Source organism: Carassius auratus, chromosome 40 (genome assembly GCF_003368295.1).
Source record: "Carassius auratus strain Wakin chromosome 40, ASM336829v1, whole genome shotgun sequence".
Taxonomy (NCBI): Eukaryota; Metazoa; Chordata; class Actinopteri; order Cypriniformes; family Cyprinidae; genus Carassius; species Carassius auratus.
Window position 1 is genome coordinate 1,707,914 of NC_039282.1, and position 26,556 is coordinate 1,734,469.

At 36.3% G+C, this 26,556-nt stretch overlaps 1 protein-coding gene across 2 annotated transcripts in view; it reads left to right on the plus strand.

Moving 5' to 3' along the window:
• Nucleotides 1–530: 530 nt before the first annotated feature.
• Nucleotides 531–26,556, plus strand: part of hephl1a (hephaestin-like 1a) — a 36,549-nt gene continuing 10,523 nt past the window's right edge. The window contains exons 1-19 of one of the 2 annotated variants that reach the window (XM_026225905.1): nucleotides 531–1,202; nucleotides 1,581–1,825; nucleotides 4,063–4,275; nucleotides 4,441–4,629; nucleotides 5,874–6,128; nucleotides 6,264–6,432; nucleotides 6,693–6,832; nucleotides 7,154–7,285; nucleotides 7,582–7,787; nucleotides 9,213–9,363; nucleotides 9,477–9,689; nucleotides 17,312–17,522; nucleotides 17,698–17,837; nucleotides 18,153–18,281; nucleotides 18,392–18,498; nucleotides 18,580–18,805; nucleotides 18,949–19,088; nucleotides 19,839–19,998; nucleotides 25,183–25,236. In XM_026225905.1, coding sequence (XP_026081690.1) covers nucleotides 1,045–1,202; nucleotides 1,581–1,825; nucleotides 4,063–4,275; nucleotides 4,441–4,629; nucleotides 5,874–6,128; nucleotides 6,264–6,432; nucleotides 6,693–6,832; nucleotides 7,154–7,285; nucleotides 7,582–7,787; nucleotides 9,213–9,363; nucleotides 9,477–9,689; nucleotides 17,312–17,522; nucleotides 17,698–17,837; nucleotides 18,153–18,281; nucleotides 18,392–18,498; nucleotides 18,580–18,805; nucleotides 18,949–19,088; nucleotides 19,839–19,998; nucleotides 25,183–25,236 — 3,238 coding nt within the window. In that variant the 5' untranslated portion in view covers nucleotides 531–1,044. Of the gene's footprint in view, nucleotides 1,203–1,580; nucleotides 1,826–4,062; nucleotides 4,276–4,440; nucleotides 4,630–5,873; nucleotides 6,129–6,263; nucleotides 6,433–6,692; nucleotides 6,833–7,153; nucleotides 7,286–7,581; nucleotides 7,788–9,212; nucleotides 9,364–9,476; nucleotides 9,690–17,311; nucleotides 17,523–17,697; nucleotides 17,838–18,152; nucleotides 18,282–18,391; nucleotides 18,499–18,579; nucleotides 18,806–18,948; nucleotides 19,089–19,838; nucleotides 20,004–25,182; nucleotides 25,237–26,556 lie in introns of those variants that run through there. The other variant, XM_026225907.1, reaches the window with a different exon arrangement.

A 26,556-nucleotide genomic window follows, 5' to 3' on the forward strand; every position in this document is an offset into this window, starting at 1 on the left:
TGATTTGCATATTTATGTATAGTACTACATATTGTATAGTTTTACATATTATCTTAATAATTATACAGTGTTATTTAGGTTTAGAAGTGGATTGGCATTCTGACTCATTATAATATGTTATTATTATTATTATTATTATTATTATTATTATTAAAGCTAGGTTCCAACAACAGTCACACACACACACACACACAAGGTAGTTTCACATCCATTTTTCGTGATTTGTTTTCCATAACACGCAATTTAAATAATAAGTGCAACAGTTTTCCAGGAGGGGATTGAATGTGAGGAACAGAGTTACTATTCTGGATGCTACGCAGATGATTCTAGAGGGAAGCTTAGACTTGAGGTTAAAGTTAAGGTGAAGTAGAGTAATTCTCATAGCAGTTAGTCCACACTGTAGATTCCGCACAGCCTCCCGGGTGTTGTGCCCAGTTACACCCCCCGCAGATTAATAGCCCCCAGTGGACCTAATGGTAGGTTTAGGAGTAGTTGGGGGTGAGGATTGGGTAATCAGGTAGCGATCTGAACGAGGGGGGTAATCTTTTGTCAGGGGGTCAGGATTTGGGAACAACACTGTCACTGTGTAGGCTGCGTTTACCAGCAAACGGCGGGAAATTAAGCATATTTTAAAGAAAGCTGGCACGTTTCTTTAAGATTTTAGACCTAGGTTTTAGATTGTTTGAGAGAGCTGTCGAAACACCGGCCACACAAGCCCATGCTCCAGCAGCGGCGCGCGTCGGAAGCAGCGGAGCGCGTCGTCATCGCGTCCGCTCATGCGTTCCGTTCATCGGGCCGCTGTCTGTGAAGGATACAGCTGAGTTTCACTTCTCTCTGAAAGAACTAGTTCATCGGGAACGCCCGTGGATCAAGCAGCAGATTAAACTTTCAGTTTCGATATTAGCCGATAACAGCTGCACTTACGACAGATTTGTTTGTGCCACATAGCTTCAGTTCGCAGAGGCATTTGAGATCGTTAATGCGCGTCTCTTCTCCGACTGGCTTGGAAATCGGTTTTACATGTTGGATTTGTTCAGATAAGCGATGAAGTCTGTGCTGTTTGCTTTAATGACGGCCGTGATCGCGCTTCAGCGGGCCGAATGTCTCACGAGGACTTATTATATTGCCATAAATGAAGAAAACTGGAATTACGCGCCCAGCGGTCGAAACCTGATCAATAACCTGAGCATTGATCGAGATGAGTAAGTTCCTTTACAAACAGGAAAAAATGACGCATGACTATTTAGGCTACCAGTAACAGTTAAAGCCCTTAACAGGTGACATTTTCATTGTGATAGACTAGACCAGTATGTGGGGGTGCTAATACAATTAATGATATTGATGACGTCAGAGTTATTTCATAAAGATTTAGGGCTAAACCGGGGCTATAGCCCCCTAACACAGGTGTAGTGCCTCTCTGATATGTGGATAAAGCTTCTTGTAACTGCATGGTGCTGTAGGCTAACACTATATTATTGTTATTGACAATTGTAACACTAAATCTAATTGTATGATTGACCTTACTGATAAACGAATAACCACTATTTACGTATTTCTCTCTCTAAATTCCCCTTTAACAGACATGCGTCAGGTTTTCTGGTGAATGGCGCTACCCGGATAGGGAGTATTTATAAAAAAGCTTTATACAGGCAGTACACAGATGAGACTTACTCCAGTGAGATACCTAAACCTGCGTGGCTCGGCTTCCTCGGACCAATCATACGGGCCGAGGTCGGTGACGTCATAGAGGTGCACATGAAGAACAATGCCAGCAAGCATTACTCTCTCCACCCTCATGGAGTTTTCTATGAGAAGAATTCAGAAGGTTGGACATGCATTATCTCTCTATCAATTCTTTTACCCCCATCCCTTCCTTTCTGTTAATTTTGCAGTCTTTTTATGTTTATCTTTGGATTACAACAGCAATTCAGTGTTTCTTGACACACATCCCATAAATCAATAACAGCCATAAACGAATAGCTTGCAGCAAAGTGTCAAAAAACAAGTTGTTTCAGAGCAGTTCAAAGGCCAGTCCACCAATTACACGGGACGACAGGAACCTTTAAAAAATGGCTACTTGAAGAAACCACTTCCATTGCTCAGATTTGTAGTCTGTAATTTAAAAAAATGTGTGTATATTTCAAATGTTTCTGAAATGTCTGTCTATCTTAAATGTCACATGCATATGTACACTGAAACAACTTGGTACACAATACACAATGACGGTAACAATCAGTGGATCGTGTTTGAGAATGAACGGGTCATTCTGAGTAATAAATGAACTCCAGATGTCACAAAACAACAAGTTACTCAGCCTAACAATGAAAGCAATGACAAAACACTGTAAATAGAACGAGAAAACAGTGACAGAGAAAACAAATGTTACCTTAATAATTTTTCATGCACCAGTGCATGATGAAAACAAAAGGATATTTACTTGAGGAATCCTTGTAAACATAAACACTTTCATGTAAAATATACTTATAAGTTTAAACTTTAATTTATGCACATGTAAAGTCAGTAATACTATTGAATTGAGTCTCTTTATTTAATTATCGCCTGAACTAAATTATTAAATGTTGTTTTTCCGTAGTATTTACTTCACCACAAAATCATTGTTGTCAGTGTACCGTATGATTGGATACACACACAAAAAAAGATTTTGGTCTAAATTTAAATTTTTATCTATTTCAATTGCATGGAAATTTTACATCCAGTTGGATTTACATAGTTATATAATAAACTAATAAACTTAATGTGGTTCTTGTTCAGTCATACATAAATGAAACCGGTTAGTCCCCAGTGTTAAACTCTGCTCAGTGTTCATGTGTATTATCATATACAGTTGAATCAGTATTTGGATTAATGACATAATTATGTGACAATAGAGGATCAGTGATGGACAGCTGCTGTCCACAAGCAGAATTACATTACATTTTATCCAAAGCCACTTAACACTGAGGTGAGTGGAAGCAATCAAAACCAAAAAGAGCAATGAAATATAAGTGCTAGAACAAGTCTCAGTTAGCTTAACACAGCACACGTAGCATGGGATTTTAAATAATATAATGAATAAAAACAAAACAGATTGAGTAGAAAATAATAGAACAAGCTAGTGTTGGAGGGCTTTTTTTATACTGAAGGAAAGAAAAACAACGCGAACAGAAGAAAGAGAATCAGATTCAGAAAGAGCTTTGTTGTTGGGAAACGCATCCCAGATTTACTTTATTTCTGTTATATGTCCACAAAAGCTCTTATTGAGAAGTACAGAGGTTTAGATGTTGATGATTTATTACAAATGTTTTGTTTGAAATCACCATCAAGGAGATCAGTGTTTGCTTTTTCTTGGCTCGTGACTCTTTGACATTAGCTTTTATGTGGCTGTTTTGTGAGTGTTTGTAAGACCCGCTTAGAATGAAAGTAAAAAAATAAAATGCTGATGCTTATGTATGATGACATAATCATAATCATCTAATTTGGTGGTATAGTTTAATCTCTGATCATATGGGTGATTTATTATTTTTGTGACTATAGTTTGAGATGTAGCACTATTATCCAGTATGAAGAGTTTACAAGAGACTATGATATTTTACTTTTTTTTTATTTATTTATTTATTTATTTTTTTATTTGAGTGTAACCTTGGTGCAACATCATTGTTTTAATCCACTTAACAATTTAACAATAACTTTCACTGTTATTTATATTAGACTTTTAGTGTTTTCAGTTTTTTTTTTTATGAGGTTAAGTTTAATTTACCCTGTCTACTTCCTGCTTTACTGTGTCTGCTTTCCATAGAAAGCCGAGTTACTGAATAGGCATTATTGTGTAAATGTGTGCTAATCATACTTCTGATACCAGTTCCGCAAATATTTCCAAATGAGTGTAGCTTCTTTAAAATCTGGTTGGACTTGAAGAAAAAAATAAATTTTATACTAAAAGAGGGAAATCCAGATAAGATAAAGCGTTTTACTGTATTTAAAGTCCTTGATTTGTTGCAATTTGCCAAATTATGATATGACTCCTCTTTTGCTTTTACTTGAATTCCTTACTTTGTATTTTAGGAGCGTTGTATCCAGACGGCACGGCTGGTGGTGATAAGAGTGATGATGCGGTGGCTCCAGGTGAGAGCTACACATACACCTGGCAGGTCAAACCAGAGTACGCTCCTACTGAAGCAGATGCCCGCTGTCTCACCTGGATCTACCATTCACATGTAGATGCACCAAAAGACATCGCATCAGGGCTTATAGGAGCTCTGCTCACCTGCAAGAAAGGTAAGGTACACACACAAGCCCTAATAAACTGTTCATGTCTGATAATTTAGTTACAATAGTCTACTATAGAATGTAAAGTATCTCACAGTATCAACTACTTCTTGGCATCAAGCACTAATTCCTCCTAATTTTGATAATTTTTTACCCTTTCTTTCTCTTTCTCAGGCACTCTGGACTCTAAGCAAAAGCGCTCCGATGTGGATGAAGATTTCATTTTGATGTTCAGTGTGGTGGATGAGAACTTGAGCTGGTACTTGGAGGAGAATATTGAAAAGTTCTGCTCTGATCCAGATGCAACAAACGAACTTAATAATAGCACAGACGAGGAGTTTAGAGAATCCAACCTCATGCACTGTAAGTCTCAGGATGTCTAACTTTCGCTTAGAAAAACTGGGTTTCTTCTAGTGTTCTGATGAGGATTGTTATTTATTTCATAGAAAATAAAAACGTTTTATTTAAATCATCTTAAACATTTATATTTATGCACTGTATATATATATATATATATATATATATATATATATATATATATATATATATATATATATATATATATAAAAAAGAATCTGAATTTGTCCTAATCCTAATTTTGCTGAAAATAACTGTGATTTCAATCAGGTTGTTTTCTTTTGTTTTTAATTATAGTCAAAATTCTGTAATTATCTCTAAATTAACTCCTGGACTGTTATTTTAAGTATTATGACATTAATGACAAATTACAGTAATTCTGTTTTTTTTTTTTTTTTTTTTTATACAGACAAAAAAAATTAGCAATGTTTTTTTTTTTTACAAAACATTTAAGAAATATAAGGACAAAAGTTATGATATTTTACCTTAATTAATTTTTTTTTTTTGCTTGGCAGCCATTTCTGCCAGTCATTGACCAGTCATAAAAAAAAAAAGAAGAAAAAAAAGATCTTTAATCATTATTAACATTCATGTTAAATGACTGGCACCCTGTGCCTCCATGCAATCATCACTTTTTTAAGTTTATTTTTCTTTACAGTGTGTATTATTCAAATATACTATACACATCTATTCAAAGCAGCTAACATTACACTGTAGCAGTTAAACAGTTAAAATGTGATTCATATCATTTTTATTTTTAGTATTTTACTGGGTTTGGGACTGACTACTGAAATGATGGTATTGTGTTACCAAATCGTGGCACTGCTCACTACTGAGTATCAAAACCATATCATTGGCCAATGCTATGCTCTATTGTTACAGATACAGTAATGTCTGAAACCTAGGGCAATGTCAATTTTAGCAGCTGTCACATAACCAGATTTTTTTTTTTTTTTTTGCATGCTCTAATGGAAAGTACCTTGTAACGTTCCACTTTGACACAAAGCCATTCAGAAAAGTTTAGTTTTTCTTTTGATATCTAAAGTACTTTGCACTCTAAAATTCTATCACGGCTGTCTGTGTTTTTAATATCCAAACCTGACATTTTATCAGTTAAATGAATAATAAACAGGATTATTGTTTTCCTTGTATTTATTAATATGTCTAATTATAAAGCTTGTGTCATTTCAAGTCCTATATTTCTCAGTGTCACTCGTTCATTCGTTCTCGTTCTCCTCTTCTCCCGTTAGCAATCAATGGCTATGTTTATGGGAATTTGCCTGCACTGAAAGTGTGTGTCGGACGTCCCGTGTCCTGGCATCTCTTCGGCATTGGTAACGAGGTGGACATTCATTCGGCTTATTTCCATGGGCACACCCTCGTGGATCGCTTGCACCGCACAGATGTGCTTAGTCTGTTTCCTGCCACTTTTGTCACCGCAACAATGATCCCGAAAACTGAAGGAAAATGGTTGTTAAGCTGCCAAGTCAATGATCATGTACAAGGTAACTGCTCAGTTCTCTTTCTCTCAATCAATGCTTATAATCTCTTTTAGTTTAGTTAACTCTTGAGTTTACCCAACGGAAGCAAGTTCTTTTATGATTTCTAGATATCTTCCCTCTCTTTGTTCCCGTGAGCAGCAGGTATGCAGAGTTTCTATGAGGTCTCGGCCTGTGGCTCCACAGCCTCTGTAACCCTTGCTCCTGGCAAAGAGAGACCTTTCTACATCGCTGCTGAGGAGATGCTTTGGGACTACGCCCCTTCAGGGGTGAACTACATGACAAATAAACCACTTACTGAACCAGACAGGTAAAACTCAGATTTGCAGATACTTTAATGCATGACTGAGTAACTCAAAACAGCTAGAAGGGCTGATCTGAATTACAGATAAATGAGTTTATTTATGTATTTATTTATTATGTAATTACTGTAATTATTACATATAATTGCTGCTTGCGGGTCTGGTATCATCTCTTATTTATACCAAATTTTACTTTTATTTTTTATTTATAATATGCAGGTTAATGTTGTCCTCGTATTAAGTTTTTACGTCTTTCTTTTTCCTGCAGTGACTCTGAATCATATTTCAGTCGTGATGGTGGTAAGCTGGGTGGAAAATACCTGAAGGCCAGATACATTTCATACACTGATGACACATTTACTACCAAAACACATATTGTGGGCTCAGATGTGCATCTTGGAATTCTGGGTAAAATCCTTACTTGTGTCTTACATGCTTTAGAACACTGCTATGTGTTTGATAATATTTTAAAGTTGGCATGAATTGTAATTTGCAACAGACCTGAATAGCTTAACTGCAACGTGGCCTTGCAAATGTCAGCAAATAGGATTCAACTCATATAAAGAAAAATATGGTTAATTTTGATTTCCTGCCAACTTTAAAGTTTTTGAATGAGAAGTATGGGGATATGTCCTAGAGGTAATATCATGCTGTGATGTATGAGTGCTTTTCCCTGTTATTGGTGTAGTTTAAATGATCCTCTACACCGCTTCCCCCCTCCCACTGTAGGTCCAGTCATCAAAGCAGAGACTGGTGATGTTATCATTGTGACATTCTTTAACAATGCCACACATGACTACAGCATTCAGCCACACGGTCTGCACTATGATAAGACCTATGAAGGAGCAAAGTATCAGGACGGTAAGTCATTTACAGCTACAGCTACATACACACAGATACACACATAGATCTTCATTTTAGGGTTTCTAAATGAGGCGAAAGCAAAGAAGAGGGGGCATTCACACAAACAAACCTTAAGAACCTCTGCTGTGAGATTTTATTTGGAAACTTAATAGCAAACAACACAAGGAATAATATTTGACAGCTTCATTAAGACACATTGCACATCATTTGTCTACAATAGTGAGAATACAAAGCATCATAACTCGAAGTTTTAAGTTATAAGTCTAAGATTTCAGAATCTTTTTTGTCCACAGGTACTGAGAAAGCTGGAGCTTCTGTGGCTCCTGGTAAAAAGTTCACCTACCGTTGGAAAGTATTGGAAGGTCCCTCCAGCAGTGATCCTCCTTGTCTTTCATATCTCTACTTTTCTGCTGTTGATCCTGTTCGGGACACTAACTCTGGTTTATTTGGGCCCATACAAGTGTGCAAGAAAGGTGTTCTTGATGGAAGTGGCCATCAGGTAATGAACTTACAAAGAACTGCACAGACAATTTGGTACAAAATAGGACAAATATTAAAGTGAAAAGTTGCATTTATTTGATCAAAAATACAGAACTGTAATATTGTGAAATATTATTACAACTTAAAATAATAGTTTTCTATTTGAATATACTTTTTAAAAAAGCATCAGCATCATTCCTCCAGTCTTCAGTGTCACATGTAACATCAGTCGATCACATGATCATTTAGAAATCATTCTAATATTCTGATTTATTATGAGTGTTGGAAACAGTTCTGCTGTCTAATATATTTGATCAATAAAAGGTTCAAAAGAACTGCATTTATTCATAATAATAAAAGAAAAAAAGTCTAATAATATATATTCTAATAATGTATTTTCTTTACTATCACTTTTTATCAATTTAACACAATTTAACACAAAAATTACTGACCCCAAATTACTGATCAGTAATGTATATTGTTGTTACAAAATATTTATATTTTAAAAACACAGCTTCTTTTTCTTTTCTTTTTTTTTTTACTTTTTATTCATCAAAGTATCCTAAAAAGGTATCAGATGTTCTGAAGAAATATTAAGCAGCAGAACTGTTTCCAGCTTTGATAATGAAGCATCATATTAGAATGATTTCTAAAGGATCATGTGATAATGATCCTAAAAATTCAGCTTTGCATCACAGAAATTAATGATAATTTAAAGTATAATAATTTTAAAAACAATTATTTTAAATTGTAATAATATATCACAATATTCTATTTTTTTTTCTGTTGTTTTTTTTAATAAATTAATGCAGGCTTGATGAGCAGAAGAAACTTCTTTCAAAAACATTAAAAATAGTAATGTTTCCAAACTTTTGGTCTGTACTATATATATATATATATATATATATACACTTTACTATACTGCAGTTTGTAGACAAGTCAAATGTATTTGTCTTTTTAGCATCAGTTTAAACAGAAAATCATGTACGGATGTGCACAGCTAGGTATCGTATTCAATAGCTAATAACTATAAAAATGTTTTACTACAGATTGAATGATTTTTACTATAGACTGTGCAAAAATTATGGTGTTGCTGAAGAATTTTTATATTATGTTACATGGGACTTTCCAAAAAACCTGTTTTGATGCTATGATACAGATATCGTATGTGTTTGAAAATAATGATTTTTCATATTAAAAAAATTATATGTTAAATTACAGTTTTATCTAAAAGGTCTCTGAAAAATAAAAATAAAAATATTTGTGCCTTTAATGCTTTAAAAAAAAACAAAAAAAAAACATGGGACACCAAAGTGTACCTTATTCTTGGAATGTGCCACATATGTAATGCACCTGTTGCTTTTCAGACTATGAATGACTATAATGACTTATGTGTTTGTGTGTGTGTGTAATGTTTCTCCATGTTGTGTGTGTGTCTCTTAAGCATGCTGACCAAATTCAGCATGAGTTTTTTCTGCTGTTCTCTGTGATGGATGAGAATGAAAGCTGGTATCTGAAAGAGAACATTAAAAGGTTTGGCAGCAGTGATTCAGATGAAGCTAATGAAGAGTTTCAGGAGAGCAATAAAATGCATGGTATGTGTTTGTGTGCGTTTAATCACACAGTCATGTGCATTTACATCCACACTTTGTGAATACGCTAATTTATGGTTTGACCATATTCCAGTTATGTGTGTGTTCCTTCTCAGCGGTGAATGGCTTAATGTATGGAAACCTCAAAGGTCTGGACTTGTGTATGTGGGAACACGTTATGTGGCACATACTTGGCTTGGGCTCTGAGGTGGATATCCATGGGGTCTATTTCGAGGGTAACACGTTTCGACGAGATGGGATGAACCGTGACACTCTCAGTGTCTTCCCTCATACCACAGTGACTGTGACCATGACACCTGACAATAATGGTAAGTCACAGCGCTTCTACATCAGGGATATGTAGGTGTGTAAATGCCTTTACACTCATATGACTAACTTTGAAACATAACTTGTAATGCTTTTAATAATAATGATTTTAGTGTTGTGCCAGATCCTAACCCAACCAACAATGTTTGTTTCCAAGAATGTTCTGGAAAACGTCCATTTCCAGAACAGACACTGCAAGTACAGAGCACAAGTACATGATGAATGCAATAAAAAACAACAATACTGGAGGAAATAAATGGAAAATGAATACAAATACATACATATATAATTGCTAAATTGATGATAATGAAATCAGGGACCTGAAACACTGTTCCCAATGAGTAAATCATAAATATCCCAAAATTCAAGTATTCAGCAATCTAATTTGATGGTTTCAAGGTTTATAGAGTTTACTGAATATTAATTGAGCAAAGGTGACTGTCTTGGAACAGAAACTCTATCAGGTGATAGCAGTGAAGAAGACAAACCTCTGGCCAAATAGATGGAATGAACAAATAAACCGAACACAACATGATTAATGAGTCCAAGCACAAGTCTAAGTTTCTCTATGGTATTCGAAATTGGAAGCAGCTCATTTGCTTAGAGACTGGCATGGGCAACAACAAGACTTGTGAGAGATGATCGAGGCAGGGGTTGCAGTCGAGCTGCAGAGACTGGTTTATAAATGAGTGATCCTGCTAGTCATTTAGGTCTTCTTTGAAATCCTCGCTGGTCCTGGCATGATGTGTTACGGCCTTAGTTGGAAATAGGGGTCTGCATAAAGGGATTGTCTGGTTGTAGAGGTCTGTGTAGATGTTCACTGAACATGAAGGGCTGTTTTTTGTTATTTGCTGGGCACAAGTCCAACATCTGGCCGGATACAGGCTGACTGTGGTGACCTTGCGATAAGAGTGACACAGACAAAGTAATAACTTCCAGCTTCAAAGTTTGTAGTACTAATGATAATAATGAATTAACAATATTGAGACGCATTCTTGACCCCAAGCTGCAATACAAAATTACAATTTTGGCAACACTTTACAATTTCTACAGTTTAAAGTGAGTAGCACATTAAAACAATGGACATTTTGAGCACATTATGATATTGTTAAACTGTTTTTTTTTTTTTGGATACTGTGGGATTTTGCAGTCAAAATGTTTAATGGTGTATATGCTACAAAAATGGAAAAATGATGTGCCTAGGGTACTTGTAACACAAATTCCAGTTATCCTAAGAGGATCTCTAGCTAAAACTAGCTAACGTTAGCTTTAAAGTTAGTAAGTCCATGCTAATGTGTAAACCTAAATAGTGAACTGTTCTCACGTCATGTACCGTGCAGTTTAAGTCAAAAACAAATAAACAAAGGTCTATATGTCAGGACAATTGTGCGAGAGAAGAGGCAGAACTCACTGTTGATGTGACATTGGATATCAGAACACCTAAGAACTATCGAACTAATCATTAAAATGCAATCTGAGAGTGTTTAACTAGTCTGTAGGTGCTTATACCCGCTCTACTCTCTTTGCTGCGCTTCTTGCCAAGTGGCTGGATTTGGAATGCTGTTCCCAACAAAGCGGTCTATGTCTTGTGGGAACTCCAGAGGGTATTGAGCCCCTCCAAACCAACAAAACTTGTTACAGAGGCACTGCTGAATGATTTGATGTCTGTGAATGCCTGTTTCTTGCCCAAACTTATTGAATGCTGGCTGCGAGACCAGCAAAGGGTAAGCAACTGTTGCCATTTGTCACTTGTTTTTACTGATTCAGTGTCAAAGAGGAAATATGCAGAAGGCCATCCAAGTCAAACAGTTCAAATACAAGGACAAACATATTTACATCTTACAGGACTTTCCTTCAGAAATCGCAAAAAAAAGTGAGGAGCATACTATGATCTGAACCGAAAGCTGAAGTCCCGGGCTGATGTGAGATATGGGTTAGAAGAGGTCTAACCAGATTTCGGATTTCCCCATAGTTGAGCAAAAGCTAAGGCCAGTTCACACTGCACTGACAGACAATGCAGTGTGTTGCAACCAGTAAAACAGTCATCTGCTATTTGTAAACATTATATCATTATATTAATCCAAGTACCATTCAGAATGTATACCATTCTTGACATTCACTGCTTTATTTTCTCTCTGGTCATCCAGTGTTGTGCCCATTTGTCATTTCCTCATCACCGTACTGTACTGCTGAACCTGCACTGAGTAACAATAACTGTGTTCATCACTGCTCTACCACTACTCCAAACTGTTGTCTGCGGTTACCCACTCAGACGGGGATTATTACAAAACAAGCTCCCTTAATGGGTTAATGGGAGTCTGTAATAAGCATAGTGCTTGCAGAAAATATTTGGTACTCAATCCTTGTCTGAATACACACATCATCACTTTATGCCAGACATACTCAGTTCAGTTCAGGGTGGTGCAAAGGACTCACTTGTCCAGAGCTAAACTAAACAAAATGTTTCCTGACCTCGATTTAACCTGCCTTCACTGAAGCATCAACATTTCTAATCTCTTTCTAGTTCTGTTCCAACTTGTGTTGTTTCTGGGGGAGTCTTTTTTTCTGTTTCTCAACAGACCCTATTACCTCCTAACAGCATTTTGGTATTCTTTTTTAACTTACCACTTTGACAGTACAGCCTTTGAAACTTCACTGGCTAGACAATTTAATGACAGAAAGTCAGCAGTCCTTCCTGTTTATTGCCACTGGGTTTTAGATTTATTTAAAAGCTCCTAAATGAAGTAACAGTGAGAGGAAAAACTAATCACTTTTTGTACATTTGGAACCTGTTATTAGAATACTTTCAGGAGACTAAATGTTATCCTCACTAACTTGCCACATAATATCAAATATATGACAATACTGTTATATTTAGCAATTTACACAGCAAAAAGTGGTTTCACAAACACTAAATGCTCAGCAGCAATGCAGACAGGAAAATAATTGTTTTGAGCTGTCACAATAAGAAAAATATTGCCACTAATGGAACATCCAGACAAACAATATCAAACATACTGTAGTATCTATATTGAATTAGTTTAATCATGACTTGATTATGAATAATTTGATGGCCCAATCCTAATTCTATCCCTTAGCCCTTCCCCTTTCCCCTACCCCTCCGTTTCGCGTGTTCACATGAAGGGGTAGGGGTGTCTCGATTCTCTTTTGGTTGGAGGGGTAGGGGTAAGGGAAGATTCACTTCAAACAAAGGGGTATGAATTATCTCAGAAACATGGCTGCTACAGCGAACAAAAATACACATAAATGTAAGCTTTTTTTGCATAAAAAAGATTTTAACAAAAAGTAATCATTTGTTTTATATGTTACATTCAATTGTGAGTTCGTATTAATGGTCATGTAACTCAAAGAAATGTTTGCAAAAAATCGCTGATATTTGCTAACGTAATATCATTACAGACTGCATGATAGTGCCACAGCATACGCTGTAAAAAATTGTGCCGTTAAATAACAGTTATTTACTGGCAGCAGGGGTGCCAGTAAAGTACTGTTAATTTACAGCTCTCAACCATTAATTTTTTTTTTTACTCTTATTTTTTTTTACAGTATTTTACCGTAAATTCTACCATGGAATTTAACTCCACTCCCACTGCTTCAAACAGTTCAAGTTTAAAACATTAGCATTCCTACGATGTTAGTACTATGAACTTATTTCATTTGATTTCACTGAGAAGGAATATATCTTAATATAACGATGCAAACACTTAGGGCCCTATCTTGCACCCAGCGCAATTGACTTTGTACACCGACGCATGTGTCATTCCTATTTTGCACCCGCGCAAAGCGCGCTTTTCCCTCCACAGAAGCACGTCGCTAAACTAGTGAAGGAACTTGCGCTCCCTGGGCGTTTCAGCGCAAAAAAGGAGGCGTGTTCCGGCGCAAACAATCCCTGGTGCTATTTTGCTGTTCCATTAAACAATTGCGCCACTGACCAGAAAAAACCTAGTCTAAAGTCAGTGGCGCGTTGCGCATTGTTCATTATGCTATTTTAAGGGCGCATGCTTGACCATAATGTATAGCGTGCACAACGCGCATACACTTTGCTCTTGTAATCTACACAGATGCAACAGTTATTTTTGCAAATCATAAACTGTTACACTGAAAAAATATTAACACATGAGATGACGGAAATCATTGTGGTGTGCCACGAAGATGTGAAAAAATAGGCATAAATCTAGCTTACACATTATTCAGGCTAATTGTAGTAGTTAAGGATCAGACCTGTTTGCCCTATAGTGGCAAGACATATATGTATATAAGGACATCTTATAAACATCCAGGAAAAAAAATCGATGAAACAATTGTGGCTATTTCCTCCCACGCCTGTTTAACCGACGCAATTTTGGGTGGGTTTCTCCCATCCCCATACAACACAACTTCTCTGTCTTTCACTGCTCTTACAAGAACATCAGTCTCCTCGGCTGTGAACCGCTCCTGGCGTGCGCCTGGTAAATACGCCATAATAATAGCAATCCATAATGGAACTTGCGCACCTGCTTTTAAAGGGAATGTTGGATGACGCTCTGATTGGTTTATTTCACATTACGGCCAAACCACACCTATGAATAATGAAGCTACATCAGACCAACCCATTTTAGATTTGCGCCGGGCGCAAGAGCCATTTATCCCACCGGGAAAATAGCAACAGCGCCGAGACCCGCCCACAAACTTACTTGCGCTTCGCGCTTTGACACTTGCGTTTCAGATCGTTAAAATAGGGCCCTTAATGTGCAGTAATAAAGTAACTAAATACATGACTTTTACTCAAATCACTGCAGCTCATTGTCAGCTGTAGCACACATGTATGTGCTGAAGTACTCAACACAGAGGTCACCACTGTATCAGTGACTCCACATTTACTGTCTTTATATAAAGCAGTAGGAGATCAGAAATTGTGGCTCATCATTGACTGAAGCACCAGCTCTACTCTCCAGCACAATGGTGAACAACCAAACTACATTAAACTAAACGATCTCTCTTGTGCAAACACACATTAATACAGTCAAGTTCAGTATTTACTCTCATTATCAGTGTATGACTTTGCATACATTTTTTTCTATGGATGTCCACAAATATTTTATTTAAATTAACTTTTTTTTTTCATTTGATAAATCTGACCTTTACATTTTACAGTATATTACTGTTTTTCCTTGACTTAACAGCAATAAACTGTAGAAAAACACTTTTTTTTGCTGGCAACCATTAATTTACGGCAAGAAACAGTAGAAAAACAGTTATTTACTGGCAGCAGGGGTGCCAGTAAATAACTGTTTTTCTACAGTTTGTTTCCTGTAAATTAATTACAGTTTATTACTGTTAAATTATGTTACATGGTGTTTTTTCTTCACCTTAAATCTTTAACTCTTTAAACCCCACAACAAAATCCTCAGTTTTAAATGAACACTTATAATGTGTGCACACTACAGAGTGTTTAAGTAACACTAAATTAGTGAAGTTAATGAGATAATTCGGTGATTAATTGATGATTGAGCATTAGTGATAAACACCTGCAGAATCACTGAAGGAAAGAGAAACACAAGAACTACAAATTACTTCAACCACAGCCTTAAATGAAATCAACTGAATAAAAGAATACATCAAATCTCTCAAGATCTGATTAAACAACTACTAAAACAGCTTCACCAGATTCACATTAATAACCAGACTGACTTTATTTCTGTCAGATGTCTACAGAAGAACTTATGGAGAGTTAAATAGGTTTAGGTGTTTTTTTTTTCATTACCATGATGGAGATCAGTGTTTACTTTAGTTGGGCTCTTGAACGTGACTTTTCAACAACTAAGGTTTTTTTTTTTTTTACATGTTATAACAATGCGCCTTTGGAAATTGTTATAGCAAAACAAATCTGATATTGTTGTTTATAGATTGACAAGAACAAACACTATTATCTCTGAACTAATCCCATGTCTCTTCTCTTATTGATACTACAGCATAAGAAGGAACACTGCTGAGCCATAAGTCATGAAAGACTGTTAAGAAAATTTCACTCATAATAAAAAAAAAAAAACCTTTGCTGATATTTAGACAGAAAGATCAAGAATCAGCGTATGAATCACAGCAATGGTGACAATCCATAAAATAAATGAACAGATCAGTTCTGAACATCACAACAAATGCTACTAAAACTTAAAACAAATGCAAAATGATAAGCACATAATAATTCAAGAAAATAAGTGAACAATTCAGGGGCATAATTTATTCATGCCGCAATGCATGCTGGGAGTCATGGATGAGTTTTATCCTGTGCTGGTACCCAGCATGCATTGCATCATGAACCTTTTGATTGTCACCATTGTTGAGATTCATATGCTGATTGTTGATTTCTCTCTTTGAGTGTTGTGGGGACTGCTGCCCGAAATACTTTTTTTACTAAAACTGTCGTTAAAGCCATAAGTTTAGACCAACTAAAGGAAACACTGATCTCCACAATGGTAACGTCAAACGAAACAGTAACATTATCATCTAAATCTCTGTAATTCTCAATAAGATCTTTCGATCTCTGATCTGACAGAAATAAAGTCAGTCTGGTTAGTAATGAGTGAAGTTGGTAAATCTTCAGTTGATTTCGTCTAAGGCTGTGGCTGAAGTCAGTTGTATTTCATGTGTTTGTCTTGTTTCTCTTTTCTTCAGTGATTCTACTCATTAACAGCAGCTGTTGATCATTGTCTGAATTCACTCATTAGTGTTCATTCTCTCTGTCAGGTGGACTATATTAGTAAACTCATGTAGGGAATAGTGAATGAGGGTGTAGGGTGTGATTTGAAACACAGCCGCTGAGTGTTGAATTTGAACGTTGTTAATTTACGAAATATAGCAGGAGGCTACCTTCTCGAAAATGATCAATATTACCCAGAATGCACCGTTTTAATGAAAAACAGTATGTTACTGTCAAAATTTGGCCGTATTTTTTACAGCGATTTTTAACAGTGTATGTCTGATCAGGGTGATAACTGCCATAGACACTAATGGGGGCTTATCCCCCAATAATTAGAAATCGCTAAACCCTTTTCTCAAATATTGCCTATTCGATAGAGACAGAGAGAGAGAGAGAGAGAGAGAGAGAGAGAGAGAGAGAGAGATGGAGATTGTATCCCCTCGTAGCTGGAAAATATAATGTAGCGATTCAGTATTTAAACTGTATTTAATAAAAGTCATGGGGCAGCATTGACAAGTTTCTTTTCTTCTGGATGTGTGAGCTGCGCGATTTCCGATATGTGTGTGTGTGTCAGTAAGCAGATCATTAATACAGAACGATAATTAAAGGCTCTAATGCACACCAGTATATGTGTGTATTGTAAGAGCTAGACGACGAATGATGGCGTGTGATGTCATGGTAGTGGTGTCCCAATCCTGTAGTGGATTGGTGTATTGGTGTAGGATTTGGCACAACAATGGTGTAACAAAGTTAGGGAAGATTATGCCAGTTTTCTGCTTCCATATACAGTTGCTGCTAGGTATAAAATGTATAATGTATGAAAAGCTTTTTATTTTGTTAAATTATTAAAATATATAAACAAAATGCAGATGATATTATTCTTTTGACAGTAAACATTTGCTCATCAGTATGCTCTTCTCCTGTCAGGCCAGTTTGAGCTGAGCTGTCGTACAGGTGATCACTATGAAGCCGGCATGCGTCAACATTACAATGTCAAGGCCTGTTCGACAGTGACTCCTGCACCAGAACATTTCCCCTCCACAGTGCACTACTATATAGCAGCAGAGGAAATGGAGTGGGATTATGCCCCAGACCGCACATGGGAATTGGAGAAACACAAATTTACAATGCTGAAAAGGTATTCACACAAACTTAAAAGCATATGTGTGCTTGAGACTCTATATTTCACACAAAGCTAGCCACACAGATTTACCTATTTATTGTTATTTTTGGATTACTAGAATGTGTACACATTTAGACACATTACTGCACACATTATCTTTTTTTTTTCTTTCTTTTCCTGATTTTCTCAGCCCTGGAAGTATTTTCCTTGAACAATCAGGAAATCAGATTGGTGGTAAATATAAGAAGGTGGTGTTTCGTGAATACACAGATGACACATTTAACACAAGGAAACCCAGGCGTCCAGAGGAGGAGCACTTGGAAATAATGGGTATGGCACATCTGATTTTGGAAGTGTGAATTGTAAATTGCTTTTTTCTTCTTCTTCTAAAAAACACTCCTTAAGATTAAATTGTAAATCTTGCATTTATGTAAGTCGTTTTGAAACCTGCTTCTCTATAATCATTAATGTATACATATAAATGTGTGTGTATATGTGTGTATATGAGATGTAATTAGTAACAAAAACAATAAGCATCACACATTTAAAGATGAGTGTTAGATGAATATTCCCTATTGTTAGAGCTTTGTTTAGCTCATTACCTTTGCTTTTGTGAATCTATAGTGAGTCTCATTTTATCTGCAGGACCCATCATTAGAGCTGAGGTTGGTGAGACGATTCAAGTTGTGTTTAAAAACAACGCCACAAAGCCATATTCTATTCATGCCCATGGAGTGAAGACCAGTAAAACCCATCAGGATGGTGTTCAGCCAGGTGTGTTATTACACAGATTTCTCTCATTTGTCTTTTTATTTGGGAACTAGTGATTTAATAGTATACCAATAAGTAAACCTCTCTGTGTTCATGTGTTACATGTGTTATAGGTGATACGATGACATACACCTGGACCATTCCAAAACGATCAGGTCCGGGTCCCAGTGATCCAAACTGTATAACGTTTGCCTACTACTCCTCGGTCAGCTTAGTTGAGGTATGAAGATGAAACCTGAAAGTGAAGTTGATAATGTGAGTTTTTACAGATTTACAGCTCTACATTGTGAATGTTCTTCAGGACTTGATGAGTGGTTTGGTGGGTCCACTGATAGTGTGCCGCAAAAAAACCCTGGACACCAAAAGACGCAGAAAAGACATTGATAAAGAGTTTGCCCTCCTCTTTTTGGTGTTTGATGAAAATAAGTCCCACTACCTGGATGAAAACATAGAAACTTACATGAAGGCAGACCCAGAAGAGTTTGACAAATATGATGGGGAATTTATGGAGAGCAACAAAATGCATGGTAATTGTGTGTGTGTGTGTGTGTGTGTGTGTGTGTGTGTGCGCGCGCGCGTGTGCATTATCTATGTTACAAATTCACTGGAGTACATGGTGCCTTCAGATTGACTTTTTTGAAGAACTTGATATTCTCTCTCTCTTCCACAGGCATTAATGGAAAGTTGTATGCTAATCTCCATGGGTTGAATATGACAGAGAATGACAGGACCGAGTGGTACTTGATAGGACTGGGGAATGAAGTGGACATGCACACTGTGCATTTCCATGCTCAGAGCTTCATTTACAAAGTATATACATAAACACACCAGATGAAAAAAAAAAAAAAAAATTATGGAGTGGCTAAGGGGTGGCATGAGGACAATGAGGAGTGCTGATGCCAAAGCAAGCATATTTCTTGTGAATTTATGACCTGACATACACATTCATGTCTGTATATATGTGAATCAGGTGCATTTCCTCAGAGGAACCACAAAGCTATAATTGTATTGTTAAAAAAAAAAAATAATAATAATAATAATAATAAAAAAAAAATGTATATATATATATATATAATTTTTCTTTTTCTTTTTTTTCCGAATGGTAAAAATATCTGTCTGAATAATAAAAGCAGAGATCAGTGAAGAGCAGAGGCAGTCCTTGAATTCAAACTTAGTGTTTGTAAGTCTTTTTGCATCATTCAATAAAAACTATAACTTGGCTATAAGAAGCGTTATTCATTAGTTGGGCTCTGCTGTTTGCACTTTCTGTTTTTGATTTACTATAAGCATTTGTTTTTTCTTATGAAAACCAAGTAATAGAATGACATTTTACCATTCCTTTGCATTACATCGTCTTTTTATCTCATCATATTGAAGCTCTGCTGATAAAGGCAGACTAGGAGACACTGCTTACATTTAGATTTTATACATTGAGATACCGAATGCTAGGGTGATCTCCCCTCCGTGCCACCCTCGTAGATCCACTCCCAAAACACACGAATGCATAAATACAGCTTAAGTGTTCAAATGTCTCTCAAACACTGATTTTCTCTCCCTCAGATGAATCATTCTCATCGAGCTGATGTATACGACCTGTTCCCAGGAACATTTCAGACCATTGAGCTGACTGCAGGAAGTCCTGGGCAGTGGCTGCTTCACTGCCATGTGACCGACCACATCCATGCGGGCATGGAGGCCATTTTCACTGTTCATCCTAAAGGTTAGTAGTAAAAGTTTTCAAATAGGCCTGCAGAGCACCTTTCACATGCTTTCACAATTAAACTCAAGTCTGTTTTTCCCCTTAGAGTTCAAGTTGTTTGGTTGGTGTCAAATCCTTCTTCCAAACTCTTGCATTAGTGCATTAGTGTCCAGTACTGCCTCGGCTTTCTAGTATGTGTGTGTGTAGATGGTAAACCCAATATGACAAAAACATCAATAACGAAATAGTGGCCCGAAAAGTTGGCATTTTCTGGAGTGAAGCTGGATTTTTGTTAATCTTTTGTTCACAGACACTGCAACAAATGCACATGTAAATCCAGGAATGCGCAGGGTGATTGACAAAAGCAAGAATCAATGCGTAATAAGAAGCTTATATAGATTTTAAAATGTACAGTATAATCCACTAATACACAAGGAGCATTTGTATATATTTATGCAATAATGTATTTATGTGGCAAAAATAGAGAGCCGACTGCAGTAGTATATTGTGAATGTTCTTCTGCATTTGTGAATCTTTTATTCACATACAATAGAGAGATGATCTACAAAGTATTTGCATTACCTCCACGTTGCTTTAAAAACGAATGATAACATAAATCAGGGTTCCCCAAATGTGTTTGTGAGGGAACTACAGGGGGTTCTTGGTATTTTTAATAAGTTTCTGTTTTTAAAGCAGTTTGCTCACGGACAATAACCTTATTTTTGGTCGTTGCTGTTACTGCGTCAGAATCTAGCTGGAGACTCTGTGATAAATAGTTAATGGATATTATCACAAGCTTTCCAATTGGTCATTCTGTATGTGATCTGTATGGACATATTCAGTAATGTGTTCAGGTTCCGGTATGCATGGAAGTCCTTATGTTTCATAACAGTGCCAGAAAAGGGGTAATAGTTCAGGTGATCGCATATACCCTTGTTGATTGAAGACCATGCTCAGGTTTAAGTTCATGAAAAGTTTGGCAATGTGCAGATCATCTATTCCATGGTGAAGGAAGCAGAGAGTGCAGTATTTAAATTGTCTGCGTTCGATAATGATGACTACAAGGAAAACTATGAAGTAGTGATTCAGACATTTGACCAGCACTTCATTCCTTTGAAAGAATTTTATATACACAAATTAGCAGACTTTCATCAGAGTCACAGAGTAGGGGAGACGATGGAGGCAATTTGTTAGGGGACTATATGGGGACTATATATAAGATGAATATATCCAAGATAGGATTCTGATCAGATTGAGAGATGAATCTCAGCAAAGAAGCAGCTTGCTAGAACACTGACAAACATTGACAAATTGTGCAAAATTCTGAGCAAAGTAATACTAAAATGGAAAAAAAAATGAGAAGGAAGGGGGGATGAAATTGCACAAGAGACAACAAAATACATAACCAGAGAGAATAGGTGTGCCACAGAGATGATGATACAAATAAAATATGTCATAAAAATGCAGTGATGTTTCCTTTGCTCTGTGAACATCCATTCTACCACAAACAACCAAATTAAACAAGCCTGAACCAGCTGATGAAGAACTTGTAAATTACAGGGAGGTTTGTTTGAGATGGGCTCATTGAAATCACTTCTCAAACAGGAAAAAATTTGGGACTTTTTTTTTTTTTTTTTTTTTGTCGGGAATTGATTTGATTATTGGGTCATTGTTGTTTGTTAATTGCTACAATTTTACATGAGTGAGAGGTTGCTAGAGGGGAGGGGTTAGTGTCCAGCCCTCACGCTGGTGCACATAATCATCATAGAAGAGTTGTTGTGAGAGGAGGGAACCTAGTGAAAAATAAACATACTAAAAGTTACTTTTTTTGCATGCCAAGTATATTACAAATACATTTACATTTTATGTGCTTAATAAAAATACCATGCAATTGTACTTTTAGTATACTCAACTGGTATACTTAAAGATTGCTTAAGGATTAAGTTTGAACTTAATGCACTTTTTTATGGTGCTGAAGTAGTGCTGAAGTCCAACTAAAGATATACTGAAGTATATTTGATTGTGTTAAAGCGGTACTATTGCAAATATACTTCAGGTATACCTCAAATATCCTGCATTTAAAGACACATATTATACAGAGATCATAGAACCTTCATCATTAGTGAGATTAAAACTCATTTTAGGATTAAAATTAAGAAATGGACATTGTCCACAAGTAGTAATCCAAATGATGTTTAATTATAATTTTTATATCAGTAAGCCTCATTTGATATTTCAGTTAATATGTTAATAGATTTGAACTATATTAAGAATGAAATGCATTTTAAATACAATGGGAAGTTAATGTTTTTGATTTAAGATAACACTGGCACATTCATTTTTAAAATCAAATAATGATGTGCACAGAGAAATCATTCCATAAAAAATAAAAAATATAATTTTTGACTTCATGGTGACATTCTGTTCAGCTAAAACATTTAAAGAGTCTGTTTGTGTATTTATGTGTGTCAGATTATACACATTCAGTACGGTTGCTACAGATGCATCTCATAAATCACAATGTCGTGGAAAAGTTCATTTATTTCATTTATTCAACTCAATTTGTGAAACTTGTCTATTAAATAAATTCAGTGCACACACACTGAAGTAGTCTTTGGTTCTTTTAATTGTGACGATTTGGCTCACATTTAACAAAAACCCACCAATTCACAATCTCTACAAGTTAGAATACTTCATGAATCCAATAAAAAATATATATTTTTGTGAATTGTTGGCTTTCTGGAAAGTATGTTAATTTACTGTACATGTACACAATACTTGGTAGAGGCTCCTTTTGCTTTAATGACTGCCTCAGTTCAGTGTGGCGTGGAGGTGATCAGTTTGTGGCTCTGCTGAGGTTGTCTGAAGCACAGGTTTCTTTGACAGTGATAGATTCTCTATGGAACTATTAGCAATGTTAGTTAATAACTAACAATAAGCAATACATTTGTTACAGTATTTATTCATTTTTATATTAAGATTTGTTAATAAAAACTACAACTGTTAATTGTTAGTTCATGTTAGCGCAGGTTTTCAAATAAACTAAAGAAGGTCTGATACAGGGAGAGGAGGAGGAGTTGATTTAGACATTTAGGGGAAAAAAGTGAGCTTTAGAAAACTTTGTAGTTGTTGTATACAAATGATAGAATTACTTTTTTATTATGTAAATGGTGTCAGTGTGTAACAGCTCATGATATATATGTGCATATTAAATGAATATGGTGTAGTTTTCTTAATTTACAGTCCAAAATGTACAGACTTTATTAGTATTGAAGGAGCTGCCAGTAGATTCACAAGGGAAGCAATTTCCAGGATATTTGCAGTTCACAAAAGCTGCCAGTGTAAGAGAAAAGCTCAGAAGGGATTGACCTGCTTACAGCAAAAGCACAAAACTGCTTTATACTGTATGCCATGCCTGCTTTTCTCAAATGAACTTAAAGAGGCTCCCAGAGTGTTGTAAGCAATAGAGATGGATACAAGATTTCAAGATGACAGCTTCCAAATGAAGAAAGCAACAAAGTCCACTCAACTTGTGGAAAAACCTAAAAAACTCAATGTTCACAGGAAGTGGTATTAATAAGTAGATGAACCAAAAACTTTAGATTTTGTGTGGATGTGGTAACATACAGACAGACCACAGCAAAGGCAATCTTATGGTGTTGATTGTGGTTAGGATTAATTTTATTAATGGAATGACCTGAATGCCTGAGTTCAGGTTTATTTACTGTGTTCATAAATTAGGTGGAAAAAAAGTGATCCAACATTTTTGCCATAACATGACATTTTTAAGTTAGTTCTACAAAAAAAAGCATGTTGTAGCCAATAAAAACTCATCCATGGCTCCCATCATGCATTGCGGCATAACTAAATTATGAGCTGAACTGTCTTTTTAACTTTTTATTCAAACTATATTTTATTTTTGCTGTTTTTATGTTCATTTTTTGTATCTAGTTTTGTGATGTTCAGAGTTGGTCTGTTTATCTGAATATGTTGTTTGTCACCGTTGTTGAGATTCATACGTTGATTATTGTTATCTGTGTGTGCCCAAAATTAGAATTCTTTAATAAAAAAATTAATAAAAATCTGAATCACTTACAAGAGATGCCTACAAAATGTATAGAGAAGACAAACTCTTTCATTGTGGAATCAAAGCCATTACAATCAATAACGATTGATAATCTTAATGAAGAGACTGTAAATGAGTTCAGTGTTTAAGGTCAAGCAACAATTACATTAAAACATAATCATTAACACCCAATGATTTTTGCCCAGATCCCAACTAAAGCAAACACTGAACACTATAATGGTGACACACAAATTGTGATTTTCTCGTTTGGTGATTCTGCTTGTTAACATCATGTTTCTTCAATAATGGTCAATCATAACTCAATTAACTTCTTAATTATCTCATTAACTTCAACTCTGCTTCAGTGTTACTTTTAACACTGCTTCAGTGTTTATATGTGTCCACACTCAGAGTGTTAAATTAAAACTGGGGATTTTGCTGTGTAGTTTTATCTTTCATATTTGCTTTGGTTTAAAAGAAATGCTGATATCTTACCGTTACTTGGATAAGAGTTGTTCCACAAATGTTAATTTTAATTGCCTTTATTGGAATGACAAATAATCGACTTTTTATTGCAAATATTCAAATATAGTTATATATATATATATATATATATATATATATATATATATATATATATATATATATATATATACCTATATATATATATATATATATATATATATATATATATATATATATATATAAAACTATACAAAATGCAAAACAACATGCATTAAAGGGATAGGTTACCAAGAAATTAAACTGAAATAATTGTTTCCTCACACTGGTCTTTATCTAATGGCCATAACCTTTTCTTTTTTCAGAACACAAAAGGAGAATTAAAAAAAAAATCTTCCTTTCAAGTTTGCAAAAATGTAAAACTTTTGATAAATTAAGATTAATAAACACAGCATGAAACATGATGCCTATAAACCATATGCATATCATTTCTGTTCTGAGTTCTCTGTTGTGTCAAGAATAATTCCTCTCTCACTTAGGGTTTTGGGATTTTATTATCCACTTTTTTAATGTAAACAACTCTTTAGAGAGGATGAATGACTAAACTGGTTAAAGTGATTGACAATATCTTATATGAATTTATATACATTCATTGTTTTTATTTCTATTTTACTTAGAGTCAACAAAGTCACCAGGATCATCAAGGATTGGTGACAATATTCCAGCCAATGGTAAATAAACTTTTATATTGACACCACTACCATGACATCACACGTCATCATTCGTGGTCTAGTTCTTACAATACATACATATACTGGTGTGCATTAGAGCCTTTAATTATCATTCTGTATTAATGAGCTCCTTACTGACACACACACAATATTGGAAATCACGCAGCTCACACATCCAGAAGAAAAGAAACTTGTCAATGCTGCCCCACAACTTTTTTTAAATACAGTTGAAATACTGATTTGCTACATTATATTTTCCAGCAACGAGAGGATACAATCGCTGTTTTTAAGTAAACTCACTCTAAAAAGATAAACGCACAGATATACGCAACCTCCATATCTCTCTCTCTCTCTCTCTCTCTCTCTCTCTCTCTCTCTCTCTTTCTCTCTCGAATAGGCAATATTTGAGAAAAGGGTTTTTGCAATTTGTAATTTTTTGGGGGACTAGCCCCCATCAATGTCTAAGGTGGTTATCGCCCTGATCAGACATGAAAAATTGTTGTGGTACTGTTGCGCAGTCTATAATGATATGACATCAGCAAATATTAGCGATTATTTGCATACATTTCTTTGAGTTAAATGACCGTTAATATGAAGTCATGATTGAATGTAACTGTAACGATATTCAAATCTCCATATTGATCGGGAAGAAGGAGGCGGGAACCGGCGCACAATCAAAACCCATTTTAATATTCAAAATAAACACAAAGCAGCGCGTCAGCCCCTCACGGCGACTGACGCGCACAAATAAAAAGCAAACATAAATAATATCCCAGGCCTGGTCCTCTCTCGTCCTTCACGGTCGTCACTCCAGTTTTATATCCTTCCATCTCCTACGTGGGACTCAAGACCGGCGGTGGGGCGCAGGTGTAGCCCATCTCCAATCACTACACCTGGCCTCACTCCTCGTTCCCACGCCTCTCGGCCCCGCCCCACTCGCCACATACCCCCATCGCCCCTCGCAGGCCGGGGGGTACCCTCGAGACTGCGCTCTACTCCCCCCCCCCCCCCTTCCCTCCGGGGGGGACCGCTCACGGGGACCTGCAGGAACCTGGGGATAGGACAGACGAGGCGAGAGAAAAGGAGATGGAAGGAGGAGCGACAAGGACGAGAGAGGGGAGAGAGGAAAAAAAAAAAAAATCCGGTTCCCAGACGCACTGCTGCTCGGCCCTCCACCAGCTGGGTGATCTCCTCGGCGGTGCCTGGCGGTGGCACTGGACGGCCCTCGGCGGACGGCGCGACACTCCTCCGCCGCCCGATGGACGGCGACGGCTCCTCCGGTTTTGGGCAGCCGGCAGGAGTCCCCCGTTCCCTGCCCCT